This window comes from Cherax quadricarinatus, chromosome 43, assembly GCF_038502225.1.
Source record: "Cherax quadricarinatus isolate ZL_2023a chromosome 43, ASM3850222v1, whole genome shotgun sequence".
NCBI classification, from domain to species: Eukaryota; Metazoa; Arthropoda; class Malacostraca; order Decapoda; family Parastacidae; genus Cherax; species Cherax quadricarinatus.
The window spans coordinates 29,096,381-29,112,041 of record NC_091334.1 but is presented as its reverse complement, the minus strand read 5'-3'; the positions used below and the strand labels follow the sequence as shown (position 1 = coordinate 29,112,041).

At 38.1% G+C, this 15,661-nt stretch overlaps 1 protein-coding gene across 8 annotated transcripts in view; it reads left to right on the top strand.

Annotated features, from left to right (window-relative positions):
* LOC128694175 (arginine/serine-rich coiled-coil protein 2) overlaps positions 1 to 15,661 on the top strand; it is a 203,568-nt gene that overhangs the window by 102,328 nt on the left and 85,579 nt on the right. For all 8 annotated transcript variants that reach the window (XM_070093825.1, XM_070093822.1, XM_070093826.1 and 5 more), the window contains one exon: positions 8,877 to 8,974. In XM_070093825.1, the coding sequence (XP_069949926.1) occupies positions 8,877 to 8,974 (98 nt within the window). The remainder of the gene's footprint in view (positions 1 to 8,876; positions 8,975 to 15,661) is intronic.

The window sequence follows — 15,661 nt, the reverse complement described above, 5'->3', positions numbered from 1 at the left end:
TTGTATATGTGTTTGAAATTTGAGTCTATTATCAAGGTGGATTCCTAAGAATTTTCCCTCTGTGAGCTTTGTGATAGGTGATCCGTTTATCATTATTTTAAGAGGGACATCTGTAGCTCTGTTTCTAAACTGAATGAAGTAAGTTTTGTCAATGTTGAGAGTAAGTTTGTTAGTCATCATCCAGGTAGATATTTTCTGTAATTCAGTATTTACAGTATTGGCTACCATGACTGGGCTTGGGTGAGAGAAGACGTATGTAGTGTCATCTGCAAATAGTGTGGATTTGAGTAGTTGCGATGCATTTGGTAGGTTGTTTATGTAAACGAGAAAGAGAAGAGGGGCAAGGACACTTCCCTGTGGGATGCCAACTGTAATTGGTTGTGTGGAAGAGTTTGCTCCATTTGTGTTCACATATTGGCTTCTGTTGCTGAGGTATGACTTTAGGTAGTTGAGGGAGTGCCGTCTTATACCATAGTGTGACAATTTTATGTGGAGCAAGTCGTGGTCAACTGTATCAAAAGCTTTACGTAAATCAATGAAGATCCCCAGTGGGACTTCTTTTTTGTCTAGTGCAGTGTATATTTGTTCTAGCATGTGTATAATAGCATCATTCATATTTTTATTAGGCCTGAACCCAAACTGACAGGGGTTGAGTATGTTGTGGGAGATGAGGTAGGAATAGATTTACTTTTGAATAATTTTTTCGAAGATTTTAGATAGAGGGTGTAAGTTGGATATTGGCCTATAGTTATTAAAGTCTGTTTGGTCACCTCCTTTATGTATCGGGGTGACCCTCGCTATTTTGAGAACTGTAGGGAAGGTAGAGGATTCGATGGATTTGTTAGTGTTGCAATGATTGGTGACAGCACTTGCGACGCTTTTTTGTACATAAAGGGTGGTAAGGTATTTAAATCTCCTGTCTTGTTTTTTAGTGTGTTGATAATAAGGGAGACTTCTGTTGGGTTAGTTGGAGCTAGGAACAGTGTGTTTGGGTAGTTGCCAGTGAGGTAGTCATTGGGTGGGGGTGTTTGAGCTTAGGATTTTATTGGCAAGATTTTTTCCTATGGCGGAGAAGAAATCATTGAGTCTGCTGTTTCAGTTGGTGGGAGTTGGGGTTCATTTGGTTTTGTTAGTTCAATTGCACTATTTCCTGATATCTTTTTTGTTCCTAGAATTTCTGATAGGGTTTTCCAGGTCTTTTTTTATATCATCTTAAGTTGGATAATCTCTTCTCATAATAGTTTTTTTTAGTTCTTCTTATCAGGCTGGTTAGGATTGACGAGTAACGTTTTGTTTGGTCTCTGGTTATGTGACCCATTCTGTACTGTTTTTCTTATAGGTGCTTTGTATCTAAGGATTTGAGGATGCTGGGTGTTAGCCAGGGACTGTTCAGTCTCTTAGCTGTCATCTGTTTAGTTTTTTTTAGGGCAGTGCTTGTTGTAGAGGTATTGAGTCTTTTTTAGAAAATTATTAATACATTCGTCAATATCTGTATAGATTTCTAGGTCAGTGTGCCAGTTGATGTTTGTCATTGCTGTTGTGAAGTTATTAATGGCTGTCTCATTATGAAGTCTGAAAGTGACTTTAGTAGTGTCTTGGGGTAATTTGCCTAGATTAGTTATGAGGAAGGTAGGGTAGTGGTCTGTGGTATTATCTGTGATTATGCCTAATTTTAAAGGGGATATGGTGTTGGTCCAGATGTGGTCTAGTAGGGAACCACTAGTCCCTGTAATTCTTGCAGGTTTTGTTACTGTTGGTAGCAACAAGCAGTTACTCAAAGTGTTTGTGAATTCAGTAATGTGTGGGTCCTGGTCTTGCAGGAGATTTATATTGAAGTCACCTGAGAGTAGTAAGTGATCTTTATTCATGCGTGCATCAGTTATCATACTTCCTAGGTTTTCACTAAAATGGCTGATGTTTGACTGTGGTTTTTGTAGGTACGTATTTGGATTTGAATTTAGCAATTATATATTCCCCATGTTCATCCCTTGTGCAAGTATTATTTGTACATTCTAGATGGTCTGAGTAGTATATAGCTGTGCCGCCCCCTTGTTGATCTGGCCTACAGTTGTGTATGGCTGTGTAACCAGGAATGGCATAGACATCTGTAGTATTAGGCTTTAGCCAGGTTTCAGTGAGAGTATTTATGGACATACTGGCATGCAAGGAATTTAGTAATGCTGTGAGGTCATCGTAATGTTTACTTAACCCTCTTTGGGTCCAGAGGCCAAATTTTAGTGTGCAAGGGTCCAAGAATTTTCAAAAAATAATTTTGTTATTTTTTTTATGAAGTGGTAGAGAATCTTTTTCCGAAGGCAATAAAACAAAAAGTAAAGAAATTTGATGGAAAATTGACTAAATTATGCTCTCACAAATTTTGATGTGTCAGCGATATTTACACGTCGGCGATTTTGTGGACTTTGACTCCCATTTTAGGCCAATTATATTATTCCACTCGACCAAATTCTTAGCTATTTCACTAGTATTACTTCTATCGATTGAGCACAAGAATTCGCCAAGTCAACTGTTTCAACTACAAAATAAAGTGATCGGAAATTGGTAATTGGGCCAATTTAATGCAAAGTTCAAAGTACTCCAATTTCAAAATAGGGTCCAGAATAAACAGTGCAGGCATTCCTGGCACTAAACTAACATTTCCGCTGTTCATTAGTTATGTTTTCAGGCCTTACTAATGAATTCCATTTTGATTTTTTATTCACAGTGAATTTTTATTCAAACCAAAAAATAGAAGATTTACCTTTATGCAATATTGTAATAATTGTATAAATAATATCAGCACATTTGTGAATGTATATTAGACCCGTCAGCTGGCGTGTATTAGACATGTGAGGTCATTTGTTTACTCTTAAACATAAGCAAAAATTTAACATTTCTGCTTCTTTGAGCTCAGTTTCAAGCCATTTTCAGTACTAAAACCAATCAAATCATCTCTATTTCTGTAATATATCTTCCATTCTACCAAATGAGACCAAGAAATCGCAAATACAACTATAAAAAACCTACGAAAAAACACTGCAAAGTCGCCATTTTAATCGAAAATTACAGTCTCGGATTTTTTTCTCTCATTATGCACTGTGTGCTGCAGGATTTGTTTTATGTGGTGCACACATACCACATAGATGTATTCTCTCATATCAAGGCCAAAATTTACTGCTCACAGCTTATCAGAGTGAGCCGAGCTCATGACGTAGATCTACGGTTTGACCGGTTGACCCTCAAGGGGTAAAAGATCTGACATTGTAGTTGAAGACAGTTATGTTGTTGTTGGCTCTGAGGAGTGTCTTTGATTGTTCTGCTGTGTAGTAATTAATTTCTGTTTGATTCATTTAAGTCATTCAGTAAGAGGTTGGTATCAGGATCAATGCTTGTAATCATAAGATTTATAGTGGATCTATAGTTAGAATTAAGTATAAGACAAAGTAAATATTCTAAAGCTAAAAAATAGCACCTGAATTATTTTAACAAATGTAAATATATGAACTAAGGTAGTTCTTTAAAGTTAAAATAAAGGAGACAATATAAAAGGGACTAAAATAATTTGTGGTGAACAAATAAAGTGATGATCAAATAATGGAGCTTGGGAATATAGTAGTAAAATAATGAATGTATTACACTTTAGCAACTGAGAATAACACCTCTATTATTTTAACAATTGTGAATATATGAACTTAGGTAGTTATTCAAAGCTAAAATAAAGGTGAAAATATATAAGGGACTAAACTAAGTAATGGTAAACAAAGTTAAATAGACAGATAGTCACTATGATATAATATTGATTTGGGAGTAAGATCTGACCTGTGATATATAATAAGTTGAGCAGTTAACTCCACTATAAAAAGTAAATTAAAAAAATATGAGGTAGTTGGTACTAGCTAGCAAATGATAGTTTTGGGAATTGCACAATAATGTAATTGGAGTATACACTAATTGCACACACAATATAAAAGGGACTAAAATAAGTAGTGGTAAACAAAATTAAATGGGCAAGTACAGTGGACCCCCGCATAACGATCAGCTCCCAACTCGACCAGTTATGTAAGTGTATTTTTGTAAGTGCTTTTGTAGGTGTATTTTTGGGGGTCTGAAACGAACTAATCTAATTCACAATATCTCTTGTGGGAACAAATTCAGTCTATAACAGCACCCAAACAGACTTCTGGATTGAAATAATATCGTTATGCGAGGGTCCACTGTACTTACATAAATATTTTGTCATCTGTCTTGGCCTTGATGACCATCAGAAGTTTGGTCAAGCTTTCACTGAGTCCTGAAGTAATCACTGGATAACTGGTTGAGCCATGTCCGTGATCTACTGCTGCAAGCTGTACATCAACGACATGGATGAATTGTGGCAGGATTCCATTTTTTAAATGATATTCCAGATATTCTGAGTAGGATGGAGGTTTGGCTCTTTCTTGGCTACTGTAAAATCTCAATATTTTTCTCAGTAAGCCACTTGGGTACTTTTGTGACTTTGTGACGGGGGCACTGTTGTGCATGAAGATGGCACAGCCTCCATTATAATCAGTACAAATTCACATTGCATATTTGGTGTTATACATCAGATCCTTGAATGACATCTCTTTCAACATCGTTTCATTCTAACATTGATGAGAAAAAAAATGGAATGAATACATTACAAATTGCTGTAAAATAAAAATTTATATAGTATATGATAATCATTTTCTTTAAATTAAAGTCAGTTTCCAAAAACCTATCAATGATGTTAAGTGAAGACTCTCAGTACTTCATCTGAATGTTTCCTGGAGATATCTGTCAACTCTTGAGTTAATATAAGAGACTGCAGTGTGCATCACCTCTCAGTGTGCCTGTATATGGCAGTGAGATAAGGTGTTCCTGTTGCATTGCTGTAGCAAGTGCCCAGGATTTGGAGATGTATTTATTTCCATGTAATTTTTGTGCCAAGTAGATAAATATGAGTTGTTGAAAGATGAATAGTGAAGAAAAAGCCTGTACAGTATATTGGGTTGGGGAAGCGACAATGTCACCATAAAGGAACTTTGTTAGTGTACTGGATGAGCAAAGTTCAGCATAATGGTGTTACTTGCTGCTGTCTGTGGCTTCCCACTGGACATCATCCCCACTAGAAAACCTAATACTGGGCAGCCAAAGAAAACACCTGATCATGCAGATAACATTCTATGCAGAGAACCATATACAATCCTTATTTGACTGCATCACAGCTGAAAGAATTTCATCCTTAACTGCTGAGGGACCTCTTGATTCAGTGTATCCTTCAGCACCTGCAAAAGAACTTCAACCTGCAAAGTTGTTGTGCTGCAACTAAACTCCTACTCTCACCCTGTTTGAAGAAGGAACACTTGCAGTTTGCCAGGAAATGTGTGCACTGAAGTGTTCATGATGGGAAAAAGTTGAGTGGTCAGATGAATCCACATTTCAGTGTATTAAAGGTCGTGAGAGCAAGGTGAGGCACCCCTCCTCCATCAGCAGGTATGACCCAGCATATATAGTGAGCAGCGTAAAGCGTAAACAATCCGTTATTTGATGAATGGTTCAGAGATCTGACAAGTTGATAAATTAGACACATGTGCAACACTTGGGTATCTTTAATGAGGAAACATTTCGGCACACAGTGGCTTCATCAGTCGGTTCTCTGAACCATTCATCTACATTCCTGTCAGACACAGCAATATCTTGGGATCTTAATACAGGGAATTCTTCACTTGCCTAACCTTCAGGCGTGACCTACTTCCACATTTGGATTTGTCAAATGTGCACCTCACCTGCCTACAGTATATAAGCCACTTCTTTGCACATATGCTGTATTCTTTTCAAGATTGATGGACTGATGAAGCCACTGTGTGGCAAAAAGTTTCCTTATTAAAGATACCCAAGTGTTGCACATGTGTCTAATTTATCAGTCCATCATTGTTTGGGGTTGCTTAGTGATTTGCTCTGTCATGGGCATTTGTATTTCCTTTTTAAGATGTTTCAAAGAGTTTTGACCGCTACATCAATTTCGAGGACCACTTGCAGAATATTTTCAAAATTCACGGCTTTACCACCTTAATGCATGAGAGCGCTCCCTGTCACAAGGTCAAAAAAGTAACCAAGTGGCTTGCTGAGAAAAATATTGAGGTTTCAGAGTAGCCAGGAAATATTTTAGACCTCCATCCTATTGAGAATGCTTGGAAGATCATGAAAAAGATGCAATCCTGCCACATTTTAGCTGTCCTTGATCTACTGCTGCCAGCAATAGATCAGTTACATGGGTCTACTAATTATCCATTGATTACTTATGAGTGAAAGCTTGTCCAAACAACTTTAAATGGTCATCAAGGCCAAGAGGGAGACGACAAAATATTAATGCAAGTACCAAGTTTTACAGTTTTTGTTCTGTAATTTTTTACATTGTTGCTTTTTAACTATTTTCTTAATAATAATAAAGGGGAAGTCAGTCAGTATTTATTTCCATGTGATATATCATTTATACAAAGTTGGATAGCATTATATCAGTCACATGGAAAGTCCCTTAGTTATACAGAGAATTTCTAGCAAGGTTGAACCTAACTTATTTCTAGATAACCAATTGCTAGCACACTCAACTCACACTGAGGTCTATGGTTCGATCCCCAGTATGGGTGTAAACATTAGGACATGTTTCTTTAAGATACCTGCTGTCCCTGTTCACCCATCAGTAAAATGGGTACCTGGGTGTTAGTTGACTGGTGAGGTTCACATCCTGGGACAAAATTGACCTAATTTACTAAAATGCTCTGCATAACAAAGGGCTTTCTATATAGCAGTATGTCATTGATATCAGCTATGGTTTGTATACCTTGCACGTGTAGAAATAAAGATTATTATTATATTTATATAAGACTTGATAGGAGTGAATGGAGACAAATGGTTTTTAATACTTGACGTGCTGTTGGAGTGTAAGCAAGGTAACATTTATGAAGGGATTCAGGGAAACCGGCAGGCCGGACTTGAGTCCTGGAGATGGGAAGTACAGTGCCTGCACTCTGAAGGAGGGGTGTTAATGTTGCAGTTTAAAAACTGTAGTGTAAATCACCCTTCTGGCAAGACAGTGATGGAGTGAATGATGGTGAAAGTTTTTCTTTTTCGGGCCACCCTGCCTTGGTGGGAATCGGCCAGTGTGATAATAATAAAAAAATAAAAAAAAAGACTTGATTGATATTCACAGTAACATAGATTAAATAGATATGTTTCGAATGTATACAAAGCAGATAAAATCTTAGAAAGGTACAAGAGAAGAAGAATATTTAGTTATGCTATATTAAAAGTATTCAGTAATGCACAGTAAAATTGTGATAAAATTTGCAATAAAGATGAAGCTCGTAACTTGAATTGACACAAAATGTGAAGAGATATTATATCCATATTTAGTAATAAATGAGAATTAAAGTAAGGATGGAACGATAGTAGATGAAAGACAATGTTCAGCATTTGTTTGAATGATGACGAAAGTGTTTTTTCTCTCTTGGGTCGCCCTGCCTTGTGGGAAATGGCACAGTGTTAATAACAAAAATGGTTTTCAGGAACATCTTAAGGTAATTAGGTGCTGTTTAACAGTAGCTGTGAAGTGGTTGGCAGACAGGGAATCTCTGGAATCTTCTGGCAAGGAGTTCTAGATTGTAATTCTTCTTGTACTCTTGTGTTTTAACACAGGTTGAGTCTGACACTGGGGATATCACAGGTGTTTTAATACAGGTTGAGTCTGACACTGGGGATATCACCTGTGTTTTAACACAGGTTTAGTCTGACACTGGGGATATCATGGGTGTTTTAACACAGGTTGATCTGACACTGGGGATATCACCTGTGTTTTAACACAGGTTGAGTCTGACACTGGGGATATCACGGGTGTTTTAACACAGGTTGAGTCTGACACTGGAGATATCACCTGTGTTTTAACACAGTTTGAATCAGACACTGGGGATATCACAGGTGTTTTGTGTCTAGTATTATGCCTGTGAGCTCTGTTGTAGCTTAAGGGAGGTGTCAGGGCAGGAGTGATATTATTAGTGCAGCCACTGTGTACTGTTGTTGTTGTTGCTTCCTCTATATATACTGTTGTTGCTTCCTCTATATATACTGTTGTTGCTTCCTGTATACTGCAAGTTGTTACATTTGATTATTAAAGTTTTAATGTGTTTAGTAAGCAAGCACCTGAAGCAACGAGTGACACAAACACTCATACACACCCATGTTACATGTGTTTTATCCCAAGTGTTAATTTGTCATTACTAATTCTAATACTCTTAACCCTTAAACGGTCCAAACGTATATATACGTTTCCTTTGTCATTCAACATTGGCACGATAAAAGCCTGAGTCTCCTAGACATGAGAGAATGGGTGTGCGCACTCACTGCGCACCATATGAAAAAAATTGGGGATGCCTGGGTACCATATGCTCTATTTTCGTATTAAAAAAAAAAAATTCTCAAAAAATTCGGGGTGCTACGCGAGAGAACGTATATATACGTTTGGACCATTTAAGAATTAAGCATCATGTATTGTGTGTATCACCATTATTTTTCAAGCCAGGGTTCGCCTGTTTAATTGTCTTTATTAGTGAATTTAAAAAAAAAAAAAAAGTGTCTTGTATTAAAAAATAAAAGACTGGAGCAATGCACAAATAACCTGCATATAGGAGAATGAAACCTATGATGATGTTTCAGTCTGATTTAGACCATTAACTAGTGACTATTTAATAGTCCAAGTCAGACTGGAACATAGTCATAGATTTCATTCTCCCATGTGTGAATTATTTGTATCTCGGATTAAGAAGGGATTGGTTGCTGTGTGAGTAAAGTTGTAATATACTACTTATAAGTTATCATTGTAGATCACGGTCCAAGTCACGAGAGAGGGAGAGCCGGCCATCTCAGCAGGGACGAGACCACTCTGGCAGGAGTCATGGAGGCAGAGATCAAGTTAGTCAAGGTAATGTGCACAATGTAATACAATCACAAACGTTACAGAATAAGCCAAATAGGGATGAAAATCTTTAGCTCTAGATCTTTTGCATGCTCGTGTATCATCAGGGGCTAAACAATGTTGCAAGAGAGCAACAGATAGGAGGGGAAATTTTCTAAGGCAAAGCAGACAGTATCAGTGGCAGCCCATGACAGTGTATGTGGACAGTCCCCCATAGTGATGTGTTTAATTCTTGGCACTATGTTCTTATTAGTTGACTTCATGTTTTTCTAATTAGTCTTATTACTAATTAAAGCCAAAGACAAAGAGATATATTTTTTTGGCTGTCACAGTTCTATAATGCAAGAAACAAAACCTAATATAAACCTTGGACTCTCCATGGGAAAATGGAGAAGAATTCTTCCTCCCTAAGCTATGCATGTCGTAAGAGGCAACTAAAATGCTGGGAGCAAGGGGCTAGTAACCCCTTCTCCTATATAAATTATTAAATTTAAAAAGAAATACTTTTGTTTTTCTTTTTGGTTACCCCGGCTCAGTGGGATACTGCCAGTGTGTTGAAACAAGCTTAAATCTTTGACATGTATTCTAACCAATTGTTTGAAAATAACACTTGAACAAATGCTAGGACACATTTGTTAGGAAACCTATCATTCCTGGGACTTAGATGACTTCTAGCACACAGAGGTCAAGACTAATAATAATATACGTATTTAAGCTGAGAGAGAGAGGTAATGACCTGATGACTGAGAGTGAAGTTTTAAGATGGTACAAGGCTGCCTGTGCAGTCACATGATTACTGTGTCGTGAGGAATATAATTTATGCCAGTGTTGCTGACATTTTGTAGCGTCCTGTATTATATTCCACGGTGTTAGTGACTGTGTGAAGTTGAATGTATGAGTGACTGTAAAGTTGAAGGTACGAGTGACTGTGTCAAGTGGAAGGTACAAGTGACCATGTCAAGTGGGAGATACAAGTGAATACGTCCAGTGGAAGGTATGAGTGACTGTAAAGTCGAAGGTATGAGTGACTGTGTAAAGTTGAAGGTACGAGTGACTGTAAAGTGGAAAGTATGAGAGATAAGTTGCTACTTCTCTCTCGCCTCACTGTTGTTCTTGACCTTTGTTTATTAGAAGTGATCAACATATTAGGACTGTAAACGTCTTAGTTTTGTTCATGTGTGTTTTTAAACCAAGTCAGTTATTACATTTTACATACAGCAAGTGTGTATGAGCCTGTTCGGTAAGAGTGAGCGGAGCCAAACAGTTTTTGGGACTCTGTGAGCTGTTGGAGTATAAGCATTGTAACATTTTGTGAAGGGATTCAGGGAAATCAGTTAGCCAAACTTGAGTCCTTCAGGTGGGAAGTACAGTGCCTGCACTCTGAAGGAGTGGTGAGGATATTTTGGAGTTAGGAGAGGCATCTGAACTGTAGTATCTGTGTGCCTCTGTCAAGACAGTGAGTGAATGATGGTGACATTGTTTCTTTTTTGTTTCACCCTGCCTTGGTGAAATTAATCAGTGTGTTCGTTTTTTCAATGAATCAGCCATATCCCACCAAGGCAGGGTGACCTTAACCCTTTCAGGATCCAAGGCCCAAATCTGGAGTCACGCACCAGTGTCCAAGAATTTTCAAAAAAAAAATTTGTTATTTTTTCTTGTGAAATCGTAGAGAATCTTTTTGTGAAGGTAATAAAACAAAAAGTACAAAATTTGGTGGAAAATTGACGAAATTATGCTCTCGCGAATTTTGATGTGTCAGCGATATTTACGAATCGGCGATTTTGCCGACTTTGACTCCCATTTTAGGCCAATTACATTATTCCAATCAACCAAATTCTTAGCTATTTCACTAGTATTACTTCTATTCTATCGATTGAGCACAAGAAATCGTCAAGTCAACTGTTTCAACTACAAAATAAAGTGATCGGAAATTGTTAATTTGGCCAATTTAACACAAAGTTCAAAATATTCCAATTTCAAAATAGGGTCCAGAATGAACAATGTAGGCATTCCTGGCACTAAACTAACATTTCCTCTGTTCATTAGTTATGTTTTGAGGCTTTACAAATAAATTCCATTTTGATTTTTTATTCACATAATGAATTTTTATTCACACCAAAAAATAGAAGATTTACTGTTATGCAATACTGTAATAATTGTATAAATATCATCACCATATTTGTGAATGTATATTAGACCCACCAGCTGACGTGTATTAGACGTGTGAGGTCGTTTGTTTACTCTTGAATATCGGCAAAAATTTAACATTTCCGCTACTTTGAGCTCAGTTTCAAGCCATTTCCAATGCTAAAACCAATCAAAATCATCTCTATTTCTGTAATATGTCTTCCATTCTATCAAATGAGACCAAGAAATCGCAAATACAACTATAAAAAACATACGAAAAAACACTGCAAAGTTGCTGTTTTAATCGAAAAATCATGATTTCATTTTTTTTCTCTCATTATACACAGTGTGCTGCAGGATCTGTTTTATGTGGTGCACACATACCACATAGATGTATTCTCTCATATCTAGGCCCAAATGTACCACTCACAGTTTATCAGAGTGAGCTGAGCTCATGGCGTAGATCTACGGTTTGGACCCTGAACGTAAAGCCGTAGATCTACGGGACGGACCCTGAAAGGGTTAAAAAGAAAAATGAAAGATTTTCTTTTTAAATTTAGTAATGTATACAGAAGAGGTAACTAGCCCCTTGATCCTTGCATTTTAGTCGTCTCTTACGACACGCATGGCTTACGGAGTAAGAATTCTGTTTCATTTTCCAATTGTTTATGTAGTCTCTATGCAGTAGGGCCCCGCATTATGGCATTCCGCTAATACGGACATTTCAAATTATAACCAAAACTCACTATACAGCTCCACCTACCAATTTGTTAACATTTTCCTTGAGCTCCGTGTCTCTCCATTATGTCTGGAAACTTTCAAAAATTTCAAGTGTTTTAAAGTTATTTCATGTTTTATATATCCGTATTTTTTTTTTTTTAACGTTGGCTGTTTCCCACCATTTCCACATTTGTGTACCTGTACCAAAATAAACTTAAACACTGTGCTGGCTTGCAGGTACACATTAAAATCACTAAAAATGTCTTATTAGTCTTGAGGACACCATATTAATAATGATGATAATTTTTTTGTTTTTTCAACAAGTCGGCCGTCTCCCACCGAGGCAGGGTGACCCAAAAAGAAAGAAAATCCCCAAAAAGAAAATACTTTCATCATCATTCAACACTTTCACCTCACTCACACATAATCACTGTTTTTGCAGAGGTGCTTAGAACACAACAGCTTAGAAGTGTATATGTATAAAGATATGTGGTGAGGGTCTCTTGATCTAGGGAATTGGATCTGTGCTCCAGGTCCCTAAATTAATAATAATGATACAGACTTATATACTAATAATAATGATAATACATAATAATAATTATATGTAATATAATAATAATACAGTGGTCCCTCGCTTTTCGTAGTTCTCGGCAATCGTAAATTTCGCCAGTCATAGGGATATTTTCGTATAAACATGGGCTCGCTTTTCATAGGTTGACTCACGAGTCGTAGTTCGTCCGGGACGCGTACCCACGGCGTGAGCCGTGGCGGCAGCCAGTCTGGCATTGTTTACCAGTGAGCGAAGGTCCCCTCACGTGCTCCAGCAAAATATTTCATAATATTCCATTTATTTTAGTGCTTGCAAGTATTAAATAAGCTACCATGGCTCTAAAGAAAGCTCCTAGTGCCAAGCCTGTGGTAAAGAAGGTGAGAAATACGATTGAATTTAAGAAAACCATCACTGAACAATATGAAAGTGGTACAAGTGTGGCCGAACTGGCCAGGATGTATGAGAAACCCTACACAACCTTATGTTCCATAGTGGCCAAGAAAAAGGAAATCAAGGATGCTGTTGTTGCAAAGGAAGTAACTATGCTGACAAAAATGAGATCACCAGTACTGGAAGAGGTTGAGAAGTTATTATTGGTGTGGATAAATGAGAAACAATTAGCAGGAGATACTCTTATGACTTTGATTATTTGTGAAAAGGCTAGGCAGTTGCGTGACGATTTGGTAAAGAAGTTGGCTGCAACTAGTGGTGATGTGAGTGAATTTAAGGCCAGCAAAGGCTGGTTTGAGAGATTTAAGAACCGTACTGGCATACACAGTGTGGTAAGGCATGGTGAGGCTGCCAGTTCGGACCACAAGGCAGCTGAAAAATATGTGCATGAATTCCAGGAGTACATAGAGGCTGAAGGACTGAAACCTGAACAAGTGTTCAATTGTGACGAAACAGGCCTCTTTTGGAAGAAAATGCCAAAGAGGAAAAGGCAATGCCAGGACACAAGCCTATGAAAGACAGGCTGATGCTAATGTTCTGTGCTAATGCTAGTGGGGATTTCAAAGTGAAGCCATTACTAGTGTAACATTCAGAAAATCCCAGAGTGTTCAGGAAAAACAATGTTATGAAGAGTAAATTGTGTGTGTTTTGGAAATCTGATAGTAAGGCATGGGTCACGAGGGAAATTTTCGTCGAGTGGTTCAATGAAGTGTTTGGCCCTAGTGTGAAGGAGTATCTCCTGGAAAAGAAATTGGATTTCAAGTGCCTGCTAGTAATGGACAATGCACCTGCTCATCCTCCAAACTTGGATGACCTAATTTTCGAGGAGTTTGGGTTCATCACAGTAAAGTTCTTGCCCCCGAATACCACTCCTCTCCTCCAGCCCATGGACCAGCAGGTCACTGCAAACTTTAAAAAACTCTACACAAAAGCAATGTTTCACAGGTGCTTGACTGTGACCACAGACACTCACTTGACCCTAAGGGAATTTTGGAGAGAACACTTCAGCATCCTCCATTGCATAACCCTTATAGGTATGGCTTGGGAGGTAGTGACTACCAGGACTTCAAACTCTGCCTGGAGAAAATTGTGGCCAGATTGTGTCGACAAGAGGGATTTTGAAGGGTTTGGGACTGACCCTGATGAGCCTATGTCTGTTGTAAAATCAATTGTGGCACTGGGGAGTTCCATGGGGTTGGATGTGAGTTTGGAGGATGTGGAAGAATTGGTGGAAGACCACAATGAAGAACTCACCACTGGGGAGCTGCAAGAGCTTCAGCAGGAAGAGCAACAGATAGCAGCTCAGAATCTTGCTGCAGAGGAGGAGGAAGAGAGATGGAAGAAGGTGCCTTCTTCAGAAATTAAGGAGATTTTTTGCAATGTGGGGTAAGATGGAAAGATTTATGGAGAAACATCACCCTAACAAGGTTGTTGCAAGGCATGTTGGCAACATGTACAGTGACAAAGTCTTGGGCCATTTTAGGGAAGTGTTAAAGAGACGCCAGAAACAGAGCTCTCTCCACAGTTGTTTTGCGAGACAGGACTTCAGTGACTCTCAAGGTGGTCCTAGTGGCATTAAGAAACAGAGAAGAGAAGCAACCCCAGAAAAGCAATTGGTACCTGAGGTGTTGCTGGAAGGGGATTCCCCTTCCAAACTATAAACAATCCACTCTCTCTCCTCCTCCAGTCTCCCATACACTAAGAAGAATCTCCAATAAAAGTAAATGTTATGCTGTTAATGTTTCATTCATCATTTCCCATTGTATTGTTTATGTACTACATGCATATTTCATGTAAAAAAAATTTTTGTTTTAATACTTCTGGGTGTCAGGAACGGATTAATTGTATTTACATTATTTCTTATGGGGAAAATTGATTCGCAAATCGTAAATTTTGTTTATAGTAGCTCCTCCAGGAACGGATTAATTACGAAAAACGGGGGACCACTGTATAATACTATGTAATACTATTCTCCTTGTATCCCATCTACCTTTTACTCTCAGTGTAGCTACAACTAGAAAGTGATCTGATATATCTGTGGCCCCTCTATAAACATGTACATCCTGAAGTCTACTCAACAGTCTTTTATCTACCAATACATAATCCAACAAACTACTGTCATTTTGTCCTACATCATATCTTGTATACTTATTTATCCTCTTTTTCTTAAAATATGTATTACCTATAACTAAACCCCTTTCTATACAAAGTTCAATCAAAGGGCTCCCATTATCATTTACACCTGGCACCCCAAACTTACCTACCACACCCTCTCTAAAAGTTTCTCCTACTTTAGCATTCAGGTCCCCTACCACAATTACTCTCTCACTTGGTTCAAAGGCTCCTGTACATTCACTTAACATCTCCCAAAATCTCTCTCTCTCCTCTGCATTCCTCTCTTCTCCAGGTGCATACACGCTTATTATGACCCACTTCTCGCATCCAACCTTTACTTTAATCCACATAATTCTTGAATTTACACATTCATATTCTCTTTTCTCCTTCCATAACTGATCATTCAACATTACTGCTACCCCTTCCTTTGCTCTAACTCTCTCAGATACTCCAGATTTAATCCCATTTATTTCCCCCCACTGAAACTCCCCTACCCCCTTCAGCTTTGTTTCGCTTAGGGCCAGGACATCCAACTTCTTTTCATTCATAACATCAGCAATCATCTGTTTCTTGTCATCCGCACTACATCCACACACATTCAAGCATCCCAGTTTTATATAGTTTTTCTTCTTCTCTTTTTTAGTAAATGTCTACAGGAGAAGGGGTTACTAGCCCATTGCTCCCGGCATTTTAGTCGCCTCATACGACACGCATGGCTTACGGAGGAAAGA